Source organism: Camelina sativa, chromosome 2, assembly GCF_030686135.1.
Source record: "Camelina sativa cultivar CO46 ecotype springtype chromosome 2, ASM3068613v1".
Classification (NCBI taxonomy): Eukaryota; Viridiplantae; Streptophyta; class Magnoliopsida; order Brassicales; family Brassicaceae; genus Camelina; species Camelina sativa.
The window spans coordinates 2,159,726-2,174,599 of record NC_141881.1 but is presented as its reverse complement, the minus strand read 5'-3'; the positions used below and the strand labels follow the sequence as shown (position 1 = coordinate 2,174,599).

The following is a 14,874-nucleotide window of genomic DNA, read 5'->3' as shown; positions in this document are numbered from 1 at the left end:
TTATTAGTTCTTAAAAATACTTATTTTATTTATTTTGGTCATAAATAAAAGAAGTTAAAGATTAAGAGGACTACTTTGTAAATAAAATAGTTCACCTCTATTTATAGAGGAAAAATAGAGTATCATTGGAACAAAAATTACTCTATAATAGAGTATAGAGGCAAAAATAGAGGACCATTGGAGATGCCCTTAGTTTCATACTCTGATTTTAACCCGTCTTTGCTATATATTACAATGTTCAAATCCGTGAATCATAAATTTGGTAAAATCTGAAAAACAAAACAAAACCTGTATTGAAGCAATCATGTTTAGAAATCGAGATTTTACTTTTTGATTTATTTTTTAGTTATATATATTATATATAAAATAAAATAAAATATTTATGATTTTTTAGATTTTAATAAAATGTCACTGCGTTAATGTGCAGTACAAGCAAATATTTAATAAATTAGATATAATATTTTATATTTTTAAAATAGAAGCAATATTGTATCTTTAGTTTTAAAATATATATGTCATTATTAAACAATTTAGGTATGCATATATTTAATCTTAGTTTTATAATTGTTCTAAATAGTTTATTATTGTTTCATAAGATTTCTGAAACAATAGATGGAATCTGTTAAAATAATTTTGATTAAATAATTTCAAAAATATTGGGCTATAAAAAACAAAATTGGTTTATAAGATTTATTATTGTTCTAAAATATTGTTGAAAAAAATTATAAAATATTTATGGTCATCAATCCCCGTATTTGTTGAAAAACTAAGATTTTTTCTGATTTTTTAAGTTGATTTTTTTTAAAAAACAATTAATAAACACTAAAAAAATAACTGTATTAATCTATAGATTTGGCATATTTAAAAAATCTGAGCATCTCTTGGTGATATCTTTTTTAGCTGGAATATTTTTTGTATAACAATTTGTATAATTTTATTTTTGATTCTCAAATATGTATTTATTCAATGACTATTTTTTTGGGTAACTATTTTCTGGTTACAAAAAATTAATAATAAGATTTTGTTATTATATTTTATAATTAAATACAGTGGTATTTTGTGTAATATACCACATGGGAGTAGGGTTAATTGTTTAGAACATTGCTTAAATAATACTCCATCCGTTTCATAATATAGGATGTTTAGAGAATTATTTTTGTTTCATAATATATGATGTTTCCAACTTTCTATGTAACTTTAGTATTAAATTTATATTTTCTATTATGCAGACTTGTTTATTATTGGTTAAACTTTTTAAAAGTAACTATTTATTAATTTGCGTGTTTCCACTAAAACATCCTATATTTTAAAACGGAGGGAGTATAATAGAGATTATGTTTGATTAAAAAACATTTTTATTGGGTCTTTATTATGTTTTTTATTAGGCTTTTAAATTCTCAGTATTTTACATTTTTACCTTGAAAAAACAAATACATATACACAATTAAAATTTCATATCATAATTAAAGGCCCAATAAAAATGTTTTTTTTTATCAAACATAAAGATGGTTGGCTGGTTGTGGAGGTTGGGGCCCATGAGAGAGAGAGAGTCTGATCAAATTAAACACTTCACAGGTTTGTATATGCTTTCTTCACTTGCCCGGTGGGTTCAAGACAACACAACACGTTCCTTTATAAAACAAAGGAACTCATTTCCTCATTCCTCAAAGCTCAATCACATAACACCATGGCTCATCTTCAACCTCCTAACATCATCGAGACCACTCAAATCTGAAACCATAAAAGTGTTGGTCAGATAAATCTCAAATCGATCTTCACCGAGAAGACAAGATAAGGGTGAATACAGGCTAGGAGATGATATGAATGTAAGAAAATCACCTCGAGGCTACTGGATTCAGGTGGATGATGATATTTAGATGATAGAGTAAAGAGAGAGATTTTAGAAAATGTGTTCTTAGATTAATTATTCCAGAAATGGCAAAATGCCTTACATATACGGCGCATCACATCATAACCCTAGTGGGTTGATGTCATTGTAATTGTACCAAACTTAACCGGAATTATTACTTAACTGGAAATTATAAAAGTAAACCAAGATTCTTATTTGTTCCTGTAGCAATACTCCCCGCTTGAAAGCGTCCTTGTCCTCAAGGATGGAATGTCGGATGCTTGGCGATGAAGTCTTGATAGAACTCCCAAGTAGCTTGTTCTGGAGTTTGACCCTTCCACTGAACCAAAACCTTAGTAACAGCTCTGTTCTATCGCTTAACCATTTTCTTATCGAGGATGGCTTCCGGATCTTTAGTTGTGCCAGTTTCAGCCAAGTATTGAGGTAGTGTAGCGGGTGTTGAAGGGGGGTTCGGGCATAGCTTTAGTTGGCTCACGTGAAACACATTGTGTACTGCGGCTCCATCAGGTAAGGCTAGCTTGTATGCGACAGTGCCAACACGATCCAGAATGCAAAAGGGGCCATAAAAACGAGGTGAGAGTTTGTGAGGTACCTTTTTGCCTTTGAGGGAGTTCTGTCTGTAAGGTTGGAGCTTAAGATAGACGAAATCACCAAGTTTGAATTCTCGAGTTGATCTGTGAGAGTCAGCGTACTGTTTCATCCTGTTCTGGGCTCGAAGGATATGAAACTTCAGCATGTTAATAACCTCTTCTCTCGCTTGTAGGCTTCGATCCACCGTAGCAGAGGGGCTTTCTCCCGGAAGGTAAGGTAAATGGATAGGAGGAGGCTGACCATAGACGATCTCGTAGGGAGTACTTTTGATGGCCGTATGGAAGGTAGTATTATACCACCACTCGGCTAATGGTAGCCACTTACTCCATGTTTGAGGAGCATCAGAGGTCATGCAGCGGAGGTAAGTTTCTAGAGTTTTGTTGGTTACCTCTGTTTGCCCGTCGCTTTGAAGATGATAGGCGGTGGAGAATCTTAGATCGACGCCGTGAACTCTGAACAACTCTTTCCAGACCTCACTCAAGAAGGTAGGGTCTCTATCGCTCACTATATCCTTGGGCATCCCATGAAGCTTGAAAATATTATCAAGGTACAGTTGAGCTACCTCGAGAGCCGTATAGGGGTGAGATAGTGCAAGGAAGTGTGCATTCTTGCTCAGCCTGTCAATTACCACGAGAATGCAATGTTTACCGTCCGACGGAGGTAGACCTTCAATAAAGTCCATGCTAATGGATTCCCACACACCATTAGGCACAGGTAGAGGTTGAAGTAGACCTGGCTTGGCAGCTAAATCATTCTTACTCCGCTGACATATTGAACAGTTCCTGACATAATTCTATACCTCCAAACTCATTTTAGGCCAGTAGAAAAGGGATTTGATACGATGGAGTGTGGCATCCCTTCCTGAGTGACCGCCAACAGCTGAATCATGGAGCCATTTGAGGATGTGTAGTTTGACCTCCGGATCAGTCCCCACAACCAGTTTCCCTTTGCGACGCAACTCACCATCTACGAATGAGAAAGCGGGGTGAGAGCTGGGGTTAGATTGGATGTCCGAGATGATCTTCTGCAAATGTTTGTCGGTTAGCCATAGCAGTTTCAGAGAGTCGAGTAATCCCTCATGTGCTTGTGACAGTGATATGTGCAAAAGCTGGGAGCCCGTGACTCTTGATAGAGCATCAGCCGCGTGGTTTTCCTTGCCTTGTTTGTACTGGATCTCATACGTATACCCCATCAGTTTTGAAAGCCACATGTGTTGAAAAGGGGTGGTTACCTTTTGGTTCAGTAGATACTTGAGGCTTTCCTGGTCGGTTTTGATGATGAATGGTCTGTGAGTGAGGTAGGAGCTCCAGGTCTGAACAGCATGTACTACTGCCAACAACTCTTTCTCGTAGACCGAAAGACTTTGATGCTTTGGACCGAGGGCTCTGCTGATGTAACAGATACGGTGCCCATCTTGCATCAAAACAGCTCCGATCCCTGTATTGGAAGCGTCAGTCTCAATGATGAAATCCTTGTTGAAGTCAGGAAGGGCAAGAACTGGTGCCATCGTAAGAGCATGTTTCAGTTGGTTAAACGCATCATCTGCTTCTGGACCCCAACCAAAGTTATCCTTCTTCAGCAGGTTTGAAAGTGGCCGAGCAATGACACTGTAACCTCGGATGAAGTGTCTGTAATAATTAGCTAAGCCCAGGAAGCTGCGAAGTTGCTTTTGTGACACTGGTGTAGGCCACTCCTTCATTGCGGTAATCTTGGCCGGATCAGTGCTCACTCCTTCTGCAGAGATGAAATGGCCTAGGTATTCGATTACCGTCGCTCCAAAAGTACATTTGGAGGGTTTTAGGTAAAGCTGTTGACTCCTAAGGACTGAGAAAACTTCCTCCAAATGCGTCAAATGTATTTCCCAGTTAAGGCTGTATACCAATATATCGTCGAAGAATACCAGTAGGAACTTGCGAGCGATATGTTGGAATATGTGGTTCATCAGGCCCTGAAATGTACATGGAGCGTTAGTCAAGCCAATTGGCATAACCAGGTATTCGTAATGGCCCGCATGAGTTTTGAAAGCGGTTTTGTACACATCCGGCGGGGACATTCGCAGTTGATGGAACCCTGCCCTGAGATCGAGTTTAGAGAAATACGCTGAGCCCCCCAACTCATCTAACAGGTCTTCCAACAGTGGGATAGGGTACTTGTCCTTCACCGTTTGCTTGTTCAACCCCCTGTAGTCTACACATAAACGCCAGAAACCGTCTTTCTTCTTCACCAAGACAATAGGCGATGCGTAGGGGCTAGAGCTATATTGAATTATCCCCTGATCCAACATCTCCTTCACCATTTTATCAATAACATCCTTCTGGAGAGAGTTGTACCTGTAGGGACGTTGATTGATAGGGTTGGCGCCTGTTATGAGGGGAATCTGATGGTCAAAACCTTCTCTGAAAGGAGGTAGCTCAGTAGGTTCCATGAAGATGTCCGCAAATGAGCTCAACAGAACTTGGAGGTCCGAATCATTGGAGTACTCAAAGCCGCTTACAGAGATGTGGGATAACATGGAGAGCTCTGCTGACTGTGGTTCTTCCGGTAAAGCTTGGAGGAACGCTACTTGGGGACCTTGAGCTAGTAGTTTGTTAAGATTGTTGCCTTTGATCACCTTACACCCTGATTTGGTTATTCCTCGAAGCAGATGCTTAATCTTTCCCAGCGTGAACTCCATTTTGAGGTTGAGGAAATCCTAGAGGATCGGCCCAAGTGTAACGAGCCATTGTACCCCCAATATCAGGTCGTAACAATCCAAGGGCAGGGTTCTAAACTCTGCGGTGAACTCATAACCCTGCACTCTCCACTTCAGCTCTCTGCATTTGTAGTTGGAAATGAGCGTCCCATTAGCTGCTTCTACCGACATCACTTTGATTGGTTCTAACGAACAACCCATTTCTTTCGCCATTCTCAAATCTATCCAGTTGTGAGTGCTACCTGGATCGACCAAGATGTGTAGCTTCTTCTTCCCAGAATGACCAATCAACCTCATGCAGTTGAAGGTAGTCGAACCATTTAGGGCGTGGATTGACACAACAGGTTTCTTCTCGTCAATCTCAGGGGTATCTTTCATCACCAACACCTCCATAGGTTCCTCGTACTCCTCAAACTCATCATCCTCGTGGTCAAGCATGTATATCTGGGCCTTCTTGTGTTTTAACTGATGACCAGGGGTAAATGGTTCATCGCAAAACATGCATAAGCCTCTACTCTTCCTTTCTTGCATCTCCTCATAGGTAAACTTTCTCGGGGTTTTATCAGTGTTGGTCTTAGGTATGTAGGTGGGTTTTGTGGATGGTGTTTTTGGGGTATTTGGTGTGGTTATGATTGGGTTAGAGTTCGAGGTTTTGTACTGTATTTGAGGTAACTGTTTGGGGTTGGGACTGAAGGGAGCTCTTTGATATTTGTGGGGTGTGAGTTGTAGAGCAGATTCGTGTAGTCTGGCTATGCGCGCGGCAGAGGGGATGGAAGTGACATTGAACTGGCGAGTATGCAGCGCTAAGTGGGGATCCATGTTGGCCAGGAAGATACTCAACGCGTGTGTCTCTGGGAGCGACATCCGAGTCAAAGCATCCTCAAACCTTTTGAGATAGTCTTCCACGGGGTCTCCCGCTTGCTTAAGGTTGACCAGCTCAGCCAAAGGATCATTTACTAACTCTCCAAACCTAGCTGAAAGATCTACCACGTATTGGGTCCAGGAGGGTAAGCGACCAAACCTGTCATGGACATAGTTGTGATGCCACTGCAACGCCTTCCCTTCTAGGTATATGGATGCCATACGAACCTTCTTGTTTGCCGGTGTGTTATCTAGAGCGAAGAACTGCTCGCGTCTGTAGACCCACTCGTTTAACCGGAAACCATTGAACGTTGGAAAACCCACCTTTGTCAGCCTTGAGGACAGACCGTTAGGGAGACTTTCGTCATCTTCTTCCTCTTGAGTGACCTGGATCTTAGATCCTTGGTTAAACCTCTGGGTATCCGGTGGATCTGGTGGATTAGGCGTCGACAGAATGGGTGTCTGGGAGACGTTTGACGGTTGTGAAGCTGACGGTGAGGGGCTCACGGGAATCGGTTGCTTGAAAGCTCCCTTGAGGATACCCATCAACTCTGTCTTCATCTCCGAGAACTTTTCTCCGATGTCCTCCCGCAGCTCTGTTTGTTTCAGACGCATCTCGTCGAGCTGTTGGGTCATCTCGATGAGTGTCATTTGTCGCGTGTGTGCTCCGTCGGCCATAGTTCCTCAGGAAATCTGCTCTGATACCAATGAAACCGTAAAAGTGTTGGTCAGATAAATCCCAAATCGATCTTCACCGAGAAGACAAGATAAGGGTGAATACAGGCTAGTAGATGATATGAATGTAAGAAAATCACCTCGAGGCTACTGGATTCAGGTGGATGATGATATTTAGATGATAGAGTAAAGAGAGAGATTTTAGGAAATGTGTTCTTAGATTAATTATTCCAGAAATGGCAAAATGCCTTACATATACGGCGCATCACATCATAACCCTAGTGGGTTGATGTCATTGTAATTGTACCAAACTTAACCGGAAATTATAAAAGTAAACCAAGATTCTTATTTGTTCCTGTAGCAAAATCTCTTCCCCAAAAGGTCCACTTTTGATTAGGTCCAAAACATCCCAAAAACTCTTCTAAAGACTGTGAGAACGATACCGATGGCCATGGGAAGGGTTTCGAAGACACGTTTCACACTGTTTGGTTTGAATCGGCAGCTTTCGAAATCTCTTCCATGGCTTTAAAAACAGACTTCTTAAGCTCCACTAACACCTAATCAAAGGAAGCTTCGAAACAATTAATCTTCACTTCATCCCACTTTGAGCTTACGGGTTTTAGGGTTTTGTCTGAGAAATCGATAACTAGGAGCTGAAAAGAAATAGCAAGTGGAAGAACAGAGTCTGAATCCATTTCTTGATTTTGTGAATTAATTTTGGGGTTTCTTTTGTTTTTGTAATACCAAAAAAATCTTTGGTGGAATCGAATTCTACTGGCACTGTAGTATGTGATGACAGATATTAGCTGACTAGCAACTATTATGCAAAAATATAATAAATAACCCTTGTTCTAAAAATCGGTATACCAGTGTTATCATTGGCTCTCTCTAGCTCCCTCAATCTCAGTATCCAATTCATCAGTATAAGCATGTAATAAGCATTACAAAAGAGGTTTGGTTAGTTCTTATTGCACGTACCTACCTACGATAAGCCGTCACATGGCCCACATCAAACAACTCAAACATGTACAATGTCAAAAGCACATCACGAATTAAATGCACAATATAGTCACGGCTAGTTTTTGTGATGACTTCGGCCGAGCCCTTATTATAATCGAGATGGTGAATGGGAAAAATGTTCCCATCACACTGGAAGAAATCCATGAGAACATATACACTTTTAACACAGAGCACCACCCTCACGGCTAACAACACGATTCGGTACAATCAACAGCTATCTCGCCAGATTTCTTAGAAAGGTGTTCCTGCTGTATAATAGCGCCAATATTCTATATATTTTAATCTAAAAATTCTATTAGAAGAAAAATGTCATGGAAGATAATCATTAATTAATTTTTTTTTTCCATTTTAGATTAAGAGCTAGAGTTCCTTACAATTTACCAAAAGAAAAAAAATACAGTTAAAAGAGTTCATCTCTCGTATTTATAAATTTATAATATAACCATTTTTTTTTTACGTTGTAATAATATGTTGTGATAAATTTTGATAGATTGCGGAAGTTGATTGATTCATCTTCCTATTTGTTGTTGTTGTTGTTGTTGTTGTTGTTGTTCAACTTCGAAGTTGATTCATCATCGGAAAAGGTATAAAAGGACGTTGCATATCATCTATTTATCTTCCACTTCCTATCTCTCTTGAATTATTCTCCAGAAACATTTCGACGTGTAGGCTTATAAACAACATATTAGTTTGGACATGTACAGAGCCCATATATAAATCTAAAACATATAAAAAATTGTCCTTTCCAACTTTTTTGCATGGGTCATCTTCATCATTGCTGTTGCTCTCCAATTCTCACGTGGTTATTTATATTGCTGACTGGTGGTGAGAGACTCGTTCACATGCTCCAATTAACTAAAATGATTTAAACTTATGCATAAAGGATTCACCAACTTTCCTTCTTCTCTGCCTACTACAATAAACTTTTTATAAAGTAATAATGTCTACACCATACTCTGAGTCATTGATTTAACAACAATGATACTGATACATGTTGAGCAGATTAACTATTTTTACTTTTTAGAAGAAGTACTTAATTATGACTGTATTATCTTGTATTTTAATTAAACTTAAGAGTACGAGATTATGACACCTTTAAATATATGTGAATGTAAGCGTTGATAATTTTTATACCGCTTTACTAGAAAAAAAAATTATGCGGCTAATCATTGTCTTAGATTCAATGTTTTCTAACGTTTTTAAAGGAAGAACTTATTGGAAATCCAAGATACATATTGTTGTTTTTAGGACGACGCACTAGTACTTAATTAGCAAGTTTCGATGTAGTCTTACCACATTGCATTTGCATACAGAAATGGAAAAAAAAAAAAAACAAAGCTCATATGAGCAACAAAATGCTAGTTTATGTTACTTCCTCAAACGAGTGGCCGACATTAAAGATATTATTTATTTTCAGACGAGCTAATAAGCTTGCACGTACGGAATGCGTGTAAATTTGCATTATGTTATTATGTATGTCAAAACTGGCTCATTACTTTGATTTAACTGAAGAAACACTTAAGAAAACAATTATCATGTTGAAAAAATCTTTACAACTACTTTCTTGTCAACAAATTTTATAATTGAAATGGTTAAAAAACTCTAACTAGAGGTACGTAATATACATAGTTAATATCTTACGTGTATAATCGTTCATTACGTGTGTACAAATTTAAGATCTTCACAACTTTTGTTGCAATTCGAGACGGTTACATCACAAATTTTTGATGCAATAATAGATCATCTAATAAAATATTGCAATTAAAAAAAAAAACTAAAATCATATTTCGCTATATTATTCTAGTTTTGATTTAATAATTTCATATAATTATTAGTTATGATATATATATATATATATATACGTTAATGGAATCATATATTTATATATCTAGAGTTTCTTAAATTATGAATTTACAATCTTATCAGACTTTTTCAGTTTGTAATTTCTTTTTCTAATTCAAAACCAAAATATTTGTTAGTTTACACTGTTAATTAATTTATCAAATTTTAAATTTCGTTTTTAATTATATATATATAGTTAAAGTTTAAATTCACAAAAAATCTCTAAATTAAGGAAAGAGCAAAAGAAACTGAAAAGCAAAGACACAACTCACGGGTAAAAGTGACTACATTTCTCTATAAATGTGACCCTTCATCATTCTTTTTTCAGCACGGAAGAAAAATACATTTAAAAAAAAAAAACCAACTGAATTGTTCCAAAGGTAAGTTTCTTATGAGGTTTTGATTGTTTTTTTTTTCTTTGTATCTATTGCTAAATCTAACATCTGCAATATATTTCGTTTGCACCAAAAAAAGAAAGAAGAAAATGAATTCATGCAGTCCTAAACTTCCAGTCATCTGTCTCTCGGACCTGCAAACCCTAAAACCAGGAAGCTCAAAGAGGGTTAAAGTGAGGAGTGATGTGCGTAAAGCTCTAGAAGAATACGGTTGTTTCGAAGCACAATGTGATCAAGTGTCAATGGAGCATCAGGAGTCGCTTTTAGAGGCCATGGAAGAGCTTTTCGCATTGCCAACAGAAACAAAACAAAGAAATGTGGGGACGAAACCTTTTGTTGGATATTTAACTCATAATGATCTCTCCGAGAGTTTCGGGATCAAGGATGCTAATATTTTGGAGAGTGCTTACGAATTTACTCTACAACTATGGCCAAAGGGTAACATGAGTATCAGGTATATATATGTGAAAACTCTACTTTTAAAAATACATTGGTCGTATAATCTACTAATAATTAGTTTTTAAAAAACATACAGTTCTTGAGTTCTTGCTAATGAGCATGCTATTTTTTAAGCTCAAATTCAGCATTGTTTTGGTGGCTTGGACCCTCTATTTCTATTTTTGTACATAAAATCAAACGACAACTTACATTGTTTTTCTAGCTTGGACATGTGACTCTATTTCTACATTTGTGTACAAATAATTAAAGAAGATAACTTACATTTAATTATTAATTGTTCGAAAGCGTTATTTCACTCATATCGTATAAATCCAATCAACTATGGCAGGTATGCATTTTTATATCGTTTCCATCATTTTTATTTGAGAGTTCTTACAAGTTTTTTTTTTTTGGGGTTACAAATAGTAAGAAGGTCCAATCGTTTGCTGAGAAATTAGCAGAATTGGATGTGATGGTGAGAAGATTGGTGATGGAAAGCTATGGGATAGAAAAACACATTGATGAACATTTAGATTCAACGAATTATCGTCTGCGACTGATGAAGTATATAGCACCACCTGAAGATGGTGGTAATGCTACTGTTGGTGCCAATAAGGATGATGGGGCTAAAGATAATGCAGATGGTGATGCTAATGCTAAGGCTGATGGTACTAGTATTGGTGTTAATGTCGATGTTGTTCATGATGTTCATGACAATGCTAGTGATCATAATGTTGATGTTGGTGTTAGTGTCGATTTAATTGTTGCTGCCACTGATGGTATTAAAATTAATGGTGATGCTAATATTGATGCCAGTGATGGTGTTAATGCTAACGTTGATGCTGGTGTTGTTGTTGATGGTGATGTTGACGCTAATACTGGTATTGGTATAAGTGATGGTGTTGACAAGAATGTTGATGCTGAGGAGGCGAAGTTAGGCTTACCTTGTCATACTGATAAAAGCCTTCTCACAATACTTTACCAGCATCAAATTGAAGGTTTGGAGGTGAAGACCAAAGATGATAAGTGGATTAGAGTCAAACCAGCTCCTGATACTCTCATTGTTATGGCGGGAGATTCTCTATGTGTAAGTTTTAATTTTTCTTTATTTTACTTGGCAAGTAAAAATATTTACACTCTTTCTTATTCATAATTCAGTACTATAGTATAATCTGACCATGTGGCTCTGCAGACGTATGGTCCTGAAAAGTAGATCCGAGGGTATAACTTATGTGGATCTATATCTTAAACAGTACTTTAGTCCTTTTATGCCCTAATAATAAATCAAATAAAAAACAAATTAAATATTATTTTTCTTACCTTTATATTTCAAAGAAAGCAATAATAGGTCTTCTGAATTATTATATGATTTTTAAGAAATCAATCCATGCAGTATTTAAATATATAGTTATGAACTAATGATATTCAGTTTCTAACTATCATACTACTTGTAACCTTTACAAAGGTTTTAAGGTCGTAATATGGTTAAGTATGTTTACATAATTTTTTACTAAAAATAGTGAAATGATCTAGGAAACTGATAGAATATTTAAAAGTAAAACTACGTTTAAAAAACATAAATAGATTTAAAATAGAAGAAAACAAGTGAGAATAATAAAAATAGTAAGTATGTTCAATTAAACTAGAAAATTTAACTCACTAAGACCACCTCCATTGGTATGTTATGAATGTCTTTAATATTTTTATTTTACATAAATTTGAGACCCTCTTGATAAGAAAAAAATGTCTAGAGGAAAACATTCAAGACATCTCTAAAGACACTCTTTACGTACATGCCACTTTTCTATTGGTTTTAGTAATTTTTAATTTAGCTTAAGACATTTCATCTCTATCACCAACCAAAGTCTATTTCAATCATTTTAATGCTTTTTCTATCTTGAAACCAAACCTTAAAAATTATTTATGATTTAATTTGCAACAATCATTTTCAATGTTCCCCATCCCCGGCCCACTTCACTTATAAGGTTTCTTTTTCTTCTATCATGATTGGAACAGAGCCATATCAATAACATTATCCTAAATTATTAGATTAAAAAAGAAAAAAGAAAAAAGAATATCTTCATGGTCCTGGTGATGTTGCAGGCACTTATGAATGGTAGAATCCATTCTCCATATCACCGAGTTAGGGTAACAGAGAAAAAGAAGACGAGATACACAGCAGGATTGTTCGGGATTCCAAAAGAAGGTTATACCATAGATACACCAAAAGAACTTGTTGACTAGAAGCATCCACGAGTCTACAAACCCTTTGAGTATATCGACTTTAAGAGCTTCTATCTCTCAGAAGCTGGTCGTAAAGCTCAATCTACTCTTCAGGCTTTTTGTGCCGTCTCTGGGGAATAAATGCGTCCGCTTATAAAAAATGCTTGGTGTGATCATTTCGTGTTTTCAACTGGGATCAAAAACTATGTAATATACGAAATAAGGCTTTTTGATTAGTTGAGTTTATGTTTGTATAATAAGGTGTGTGTGTGTATGTTTTCAGGGATTATCATTGTATGTATGATTAATCATGAAAGCGTGAAAATGTAAAATAATGTAATAAATAAGTTCGGTCACAGTCTTCGTCGTGATCTTCATCGTCCTTGTCTTTCCTCTAAACCTCAACCACACGAAGATAATGTATGGACGAGCTAGAAAGTATTTTGTCCATACGCTAAAATCACAATTATTGAGAGGGGCCTTTTCGAGATAAAAAGAGAATCTATGATTCTATGTTGTTACAATAACAATAGAAGTGATGTGGATCGGATAATTCAAGAACCGAAGTAAATCTGCTTTAGAATAAAAAATACCAATGAACTTCTCTTAAATGTTCTCACGGGATTAATTCAGCCAATAATTGTCTTGATCGTGGTATAAGATGGTTTGAACAGTAGTAAATTCTCGTCATCGACGAGTTCTTTAGGTGAATTTAATATTTGACCTACTTTCGGGACTTAAAACAATTAGTGCTGCTGAGTATGTTGCGTCCTATCAGGTTAACATGACTCCATGACATGGAGGAGGCAATCAACCATTCAAAAGGGCATGGGAACATGTTGACCGATGCTCATTTAAGTGGTCAAACCACTAAAGGGATTCGAAGAAGCAAAAAAAAATAACAAGTTCTTGGAAGCTAATTAGGAAGTTGGTGGTAACTATAGTTTAGTCACTTTTGCTTAACTTGTGAAAATTAGACAATAAATTAGAGCTAATTATGGTTTTAGCTCTCTTGTGGTAAAATAGAAGGATGTTTAATCAGTTTTAGCATGGAAAATGAAGTAAGCTTTATTTTTATTATGCTCTCTCTAAACACTCAAAATCAAGTTCTAAACCGATAGTCAATCACACAAAACAGATCTTGAATAAGATCATGACCTGCATTTCAATTAAAGATCTCAACACAACATCAACAAAGTACATGATCATTTTATAATTAAGATTTATTGTAACCAGAAAACTGAAAGAACTAAACTGTAAACTGGATTATCCATCTCCATATTGTATAAAGATGTTACGGACGGATCGGACTTGATTTAAAATCATGAAAAAATCTAGGTCTATGCCAAAATAGTTCATGCATATAAGACTAATTATATTAATAGAAAAATGATGGAAGTAGATCCGGCCAAATATGTTTTTTTTTTGCTGGTTAACCGGATCGGTTTTTCTGGTATACAGGTTGAATTAGAAATCTTGATCTATTTTGCCGTGCGCTCTTTATAAAAATGCCATAGTAAAACCTGAATGAAACTTGATCTATATATTAAGTCAATAGAAAATATTTGCAATAATCCCTATGCTTGTGTGACTCTGTCTATTGCCAAATTAATCAAGTAAAAGGGGATTACTCACATATAAACCAAAAGGATGAAAAAGAATCCTAAGATTTTTTTTTTTTTTTGGTAGGAAAAAGAATCCTAAGAGATGGCTTTTGACTCTTCACTTCTCGCCTCTCGTAACTTTTGGTATGATGCTGATAAAAGTATTGTGATGTACGATGTTGTTATTGGTATGACGTAGACCCAACTTCAAGTCCAAGACTGCGTTCATTTCACCAATTAGATCATTCTATAGTTATCGTATGAGAAAAATTGTTAACTTACCACCAATTTTGCACCCGATATAAAAACCTACAGCCAAAAGGACTTTAATTTATTACGTAGAAAAGCCCAACTTAGGCCCATTAATCACATTCGACCAGATTATGATATTCAATCATTCAAAATGTTAAATACATTTCGAACTGTTGAATTAACGCATTTTCGAAGTTGAATAAATGAGCTTTCCAATTCATTTAATTAATTACAAATCTTTGCATTGACGTTTTAACTATTAGAGTAATTATTACAGTAATTGTTTGTAATTAACTTCTCTATATTTTAACCAATCACACAAATCCACGTGGAATAATAAATAATAGAAAAGTAAACAAAGACAAGAGAGAGAGAGAGAGAGAGAGAGAGAGAGAGAGAGAGAGAGAGAGA

The 14,874-nt window shown here is 36.2% G+C and overlaps 1 protein-coding gene across 1 annotated transcript; it reads left to right on the top strand.

The window, feature by feature from the left end:
• Positions 1–9,769: 9,769 nt before the first annotated feature.
• AOP3 (2-oxoglutarate-dependent dioxygenase) lies at positions 9,770–12,989 on the top strand. The gene is made up of 4 exons (XM_087464885.1): positions 9,770–9,931; positions 10,026–10,400; positions 10,811–11,471; positions 12,488–12,989. Exons 2-4 carry the CDS (start codon positions 10,036–10,038, stop codon positions 12,626–12,628), a joined length of 1,167 nt encoding a protein of 388 aa, XP_087321011.1. The 5' UTR covers positions 9,770–9,931; positions 10,026–10,035; the 3' UTR covers positions 12,629–12,989.
• Positions 12,990–14,874: the final 1,885 nt, after the last annotated feature.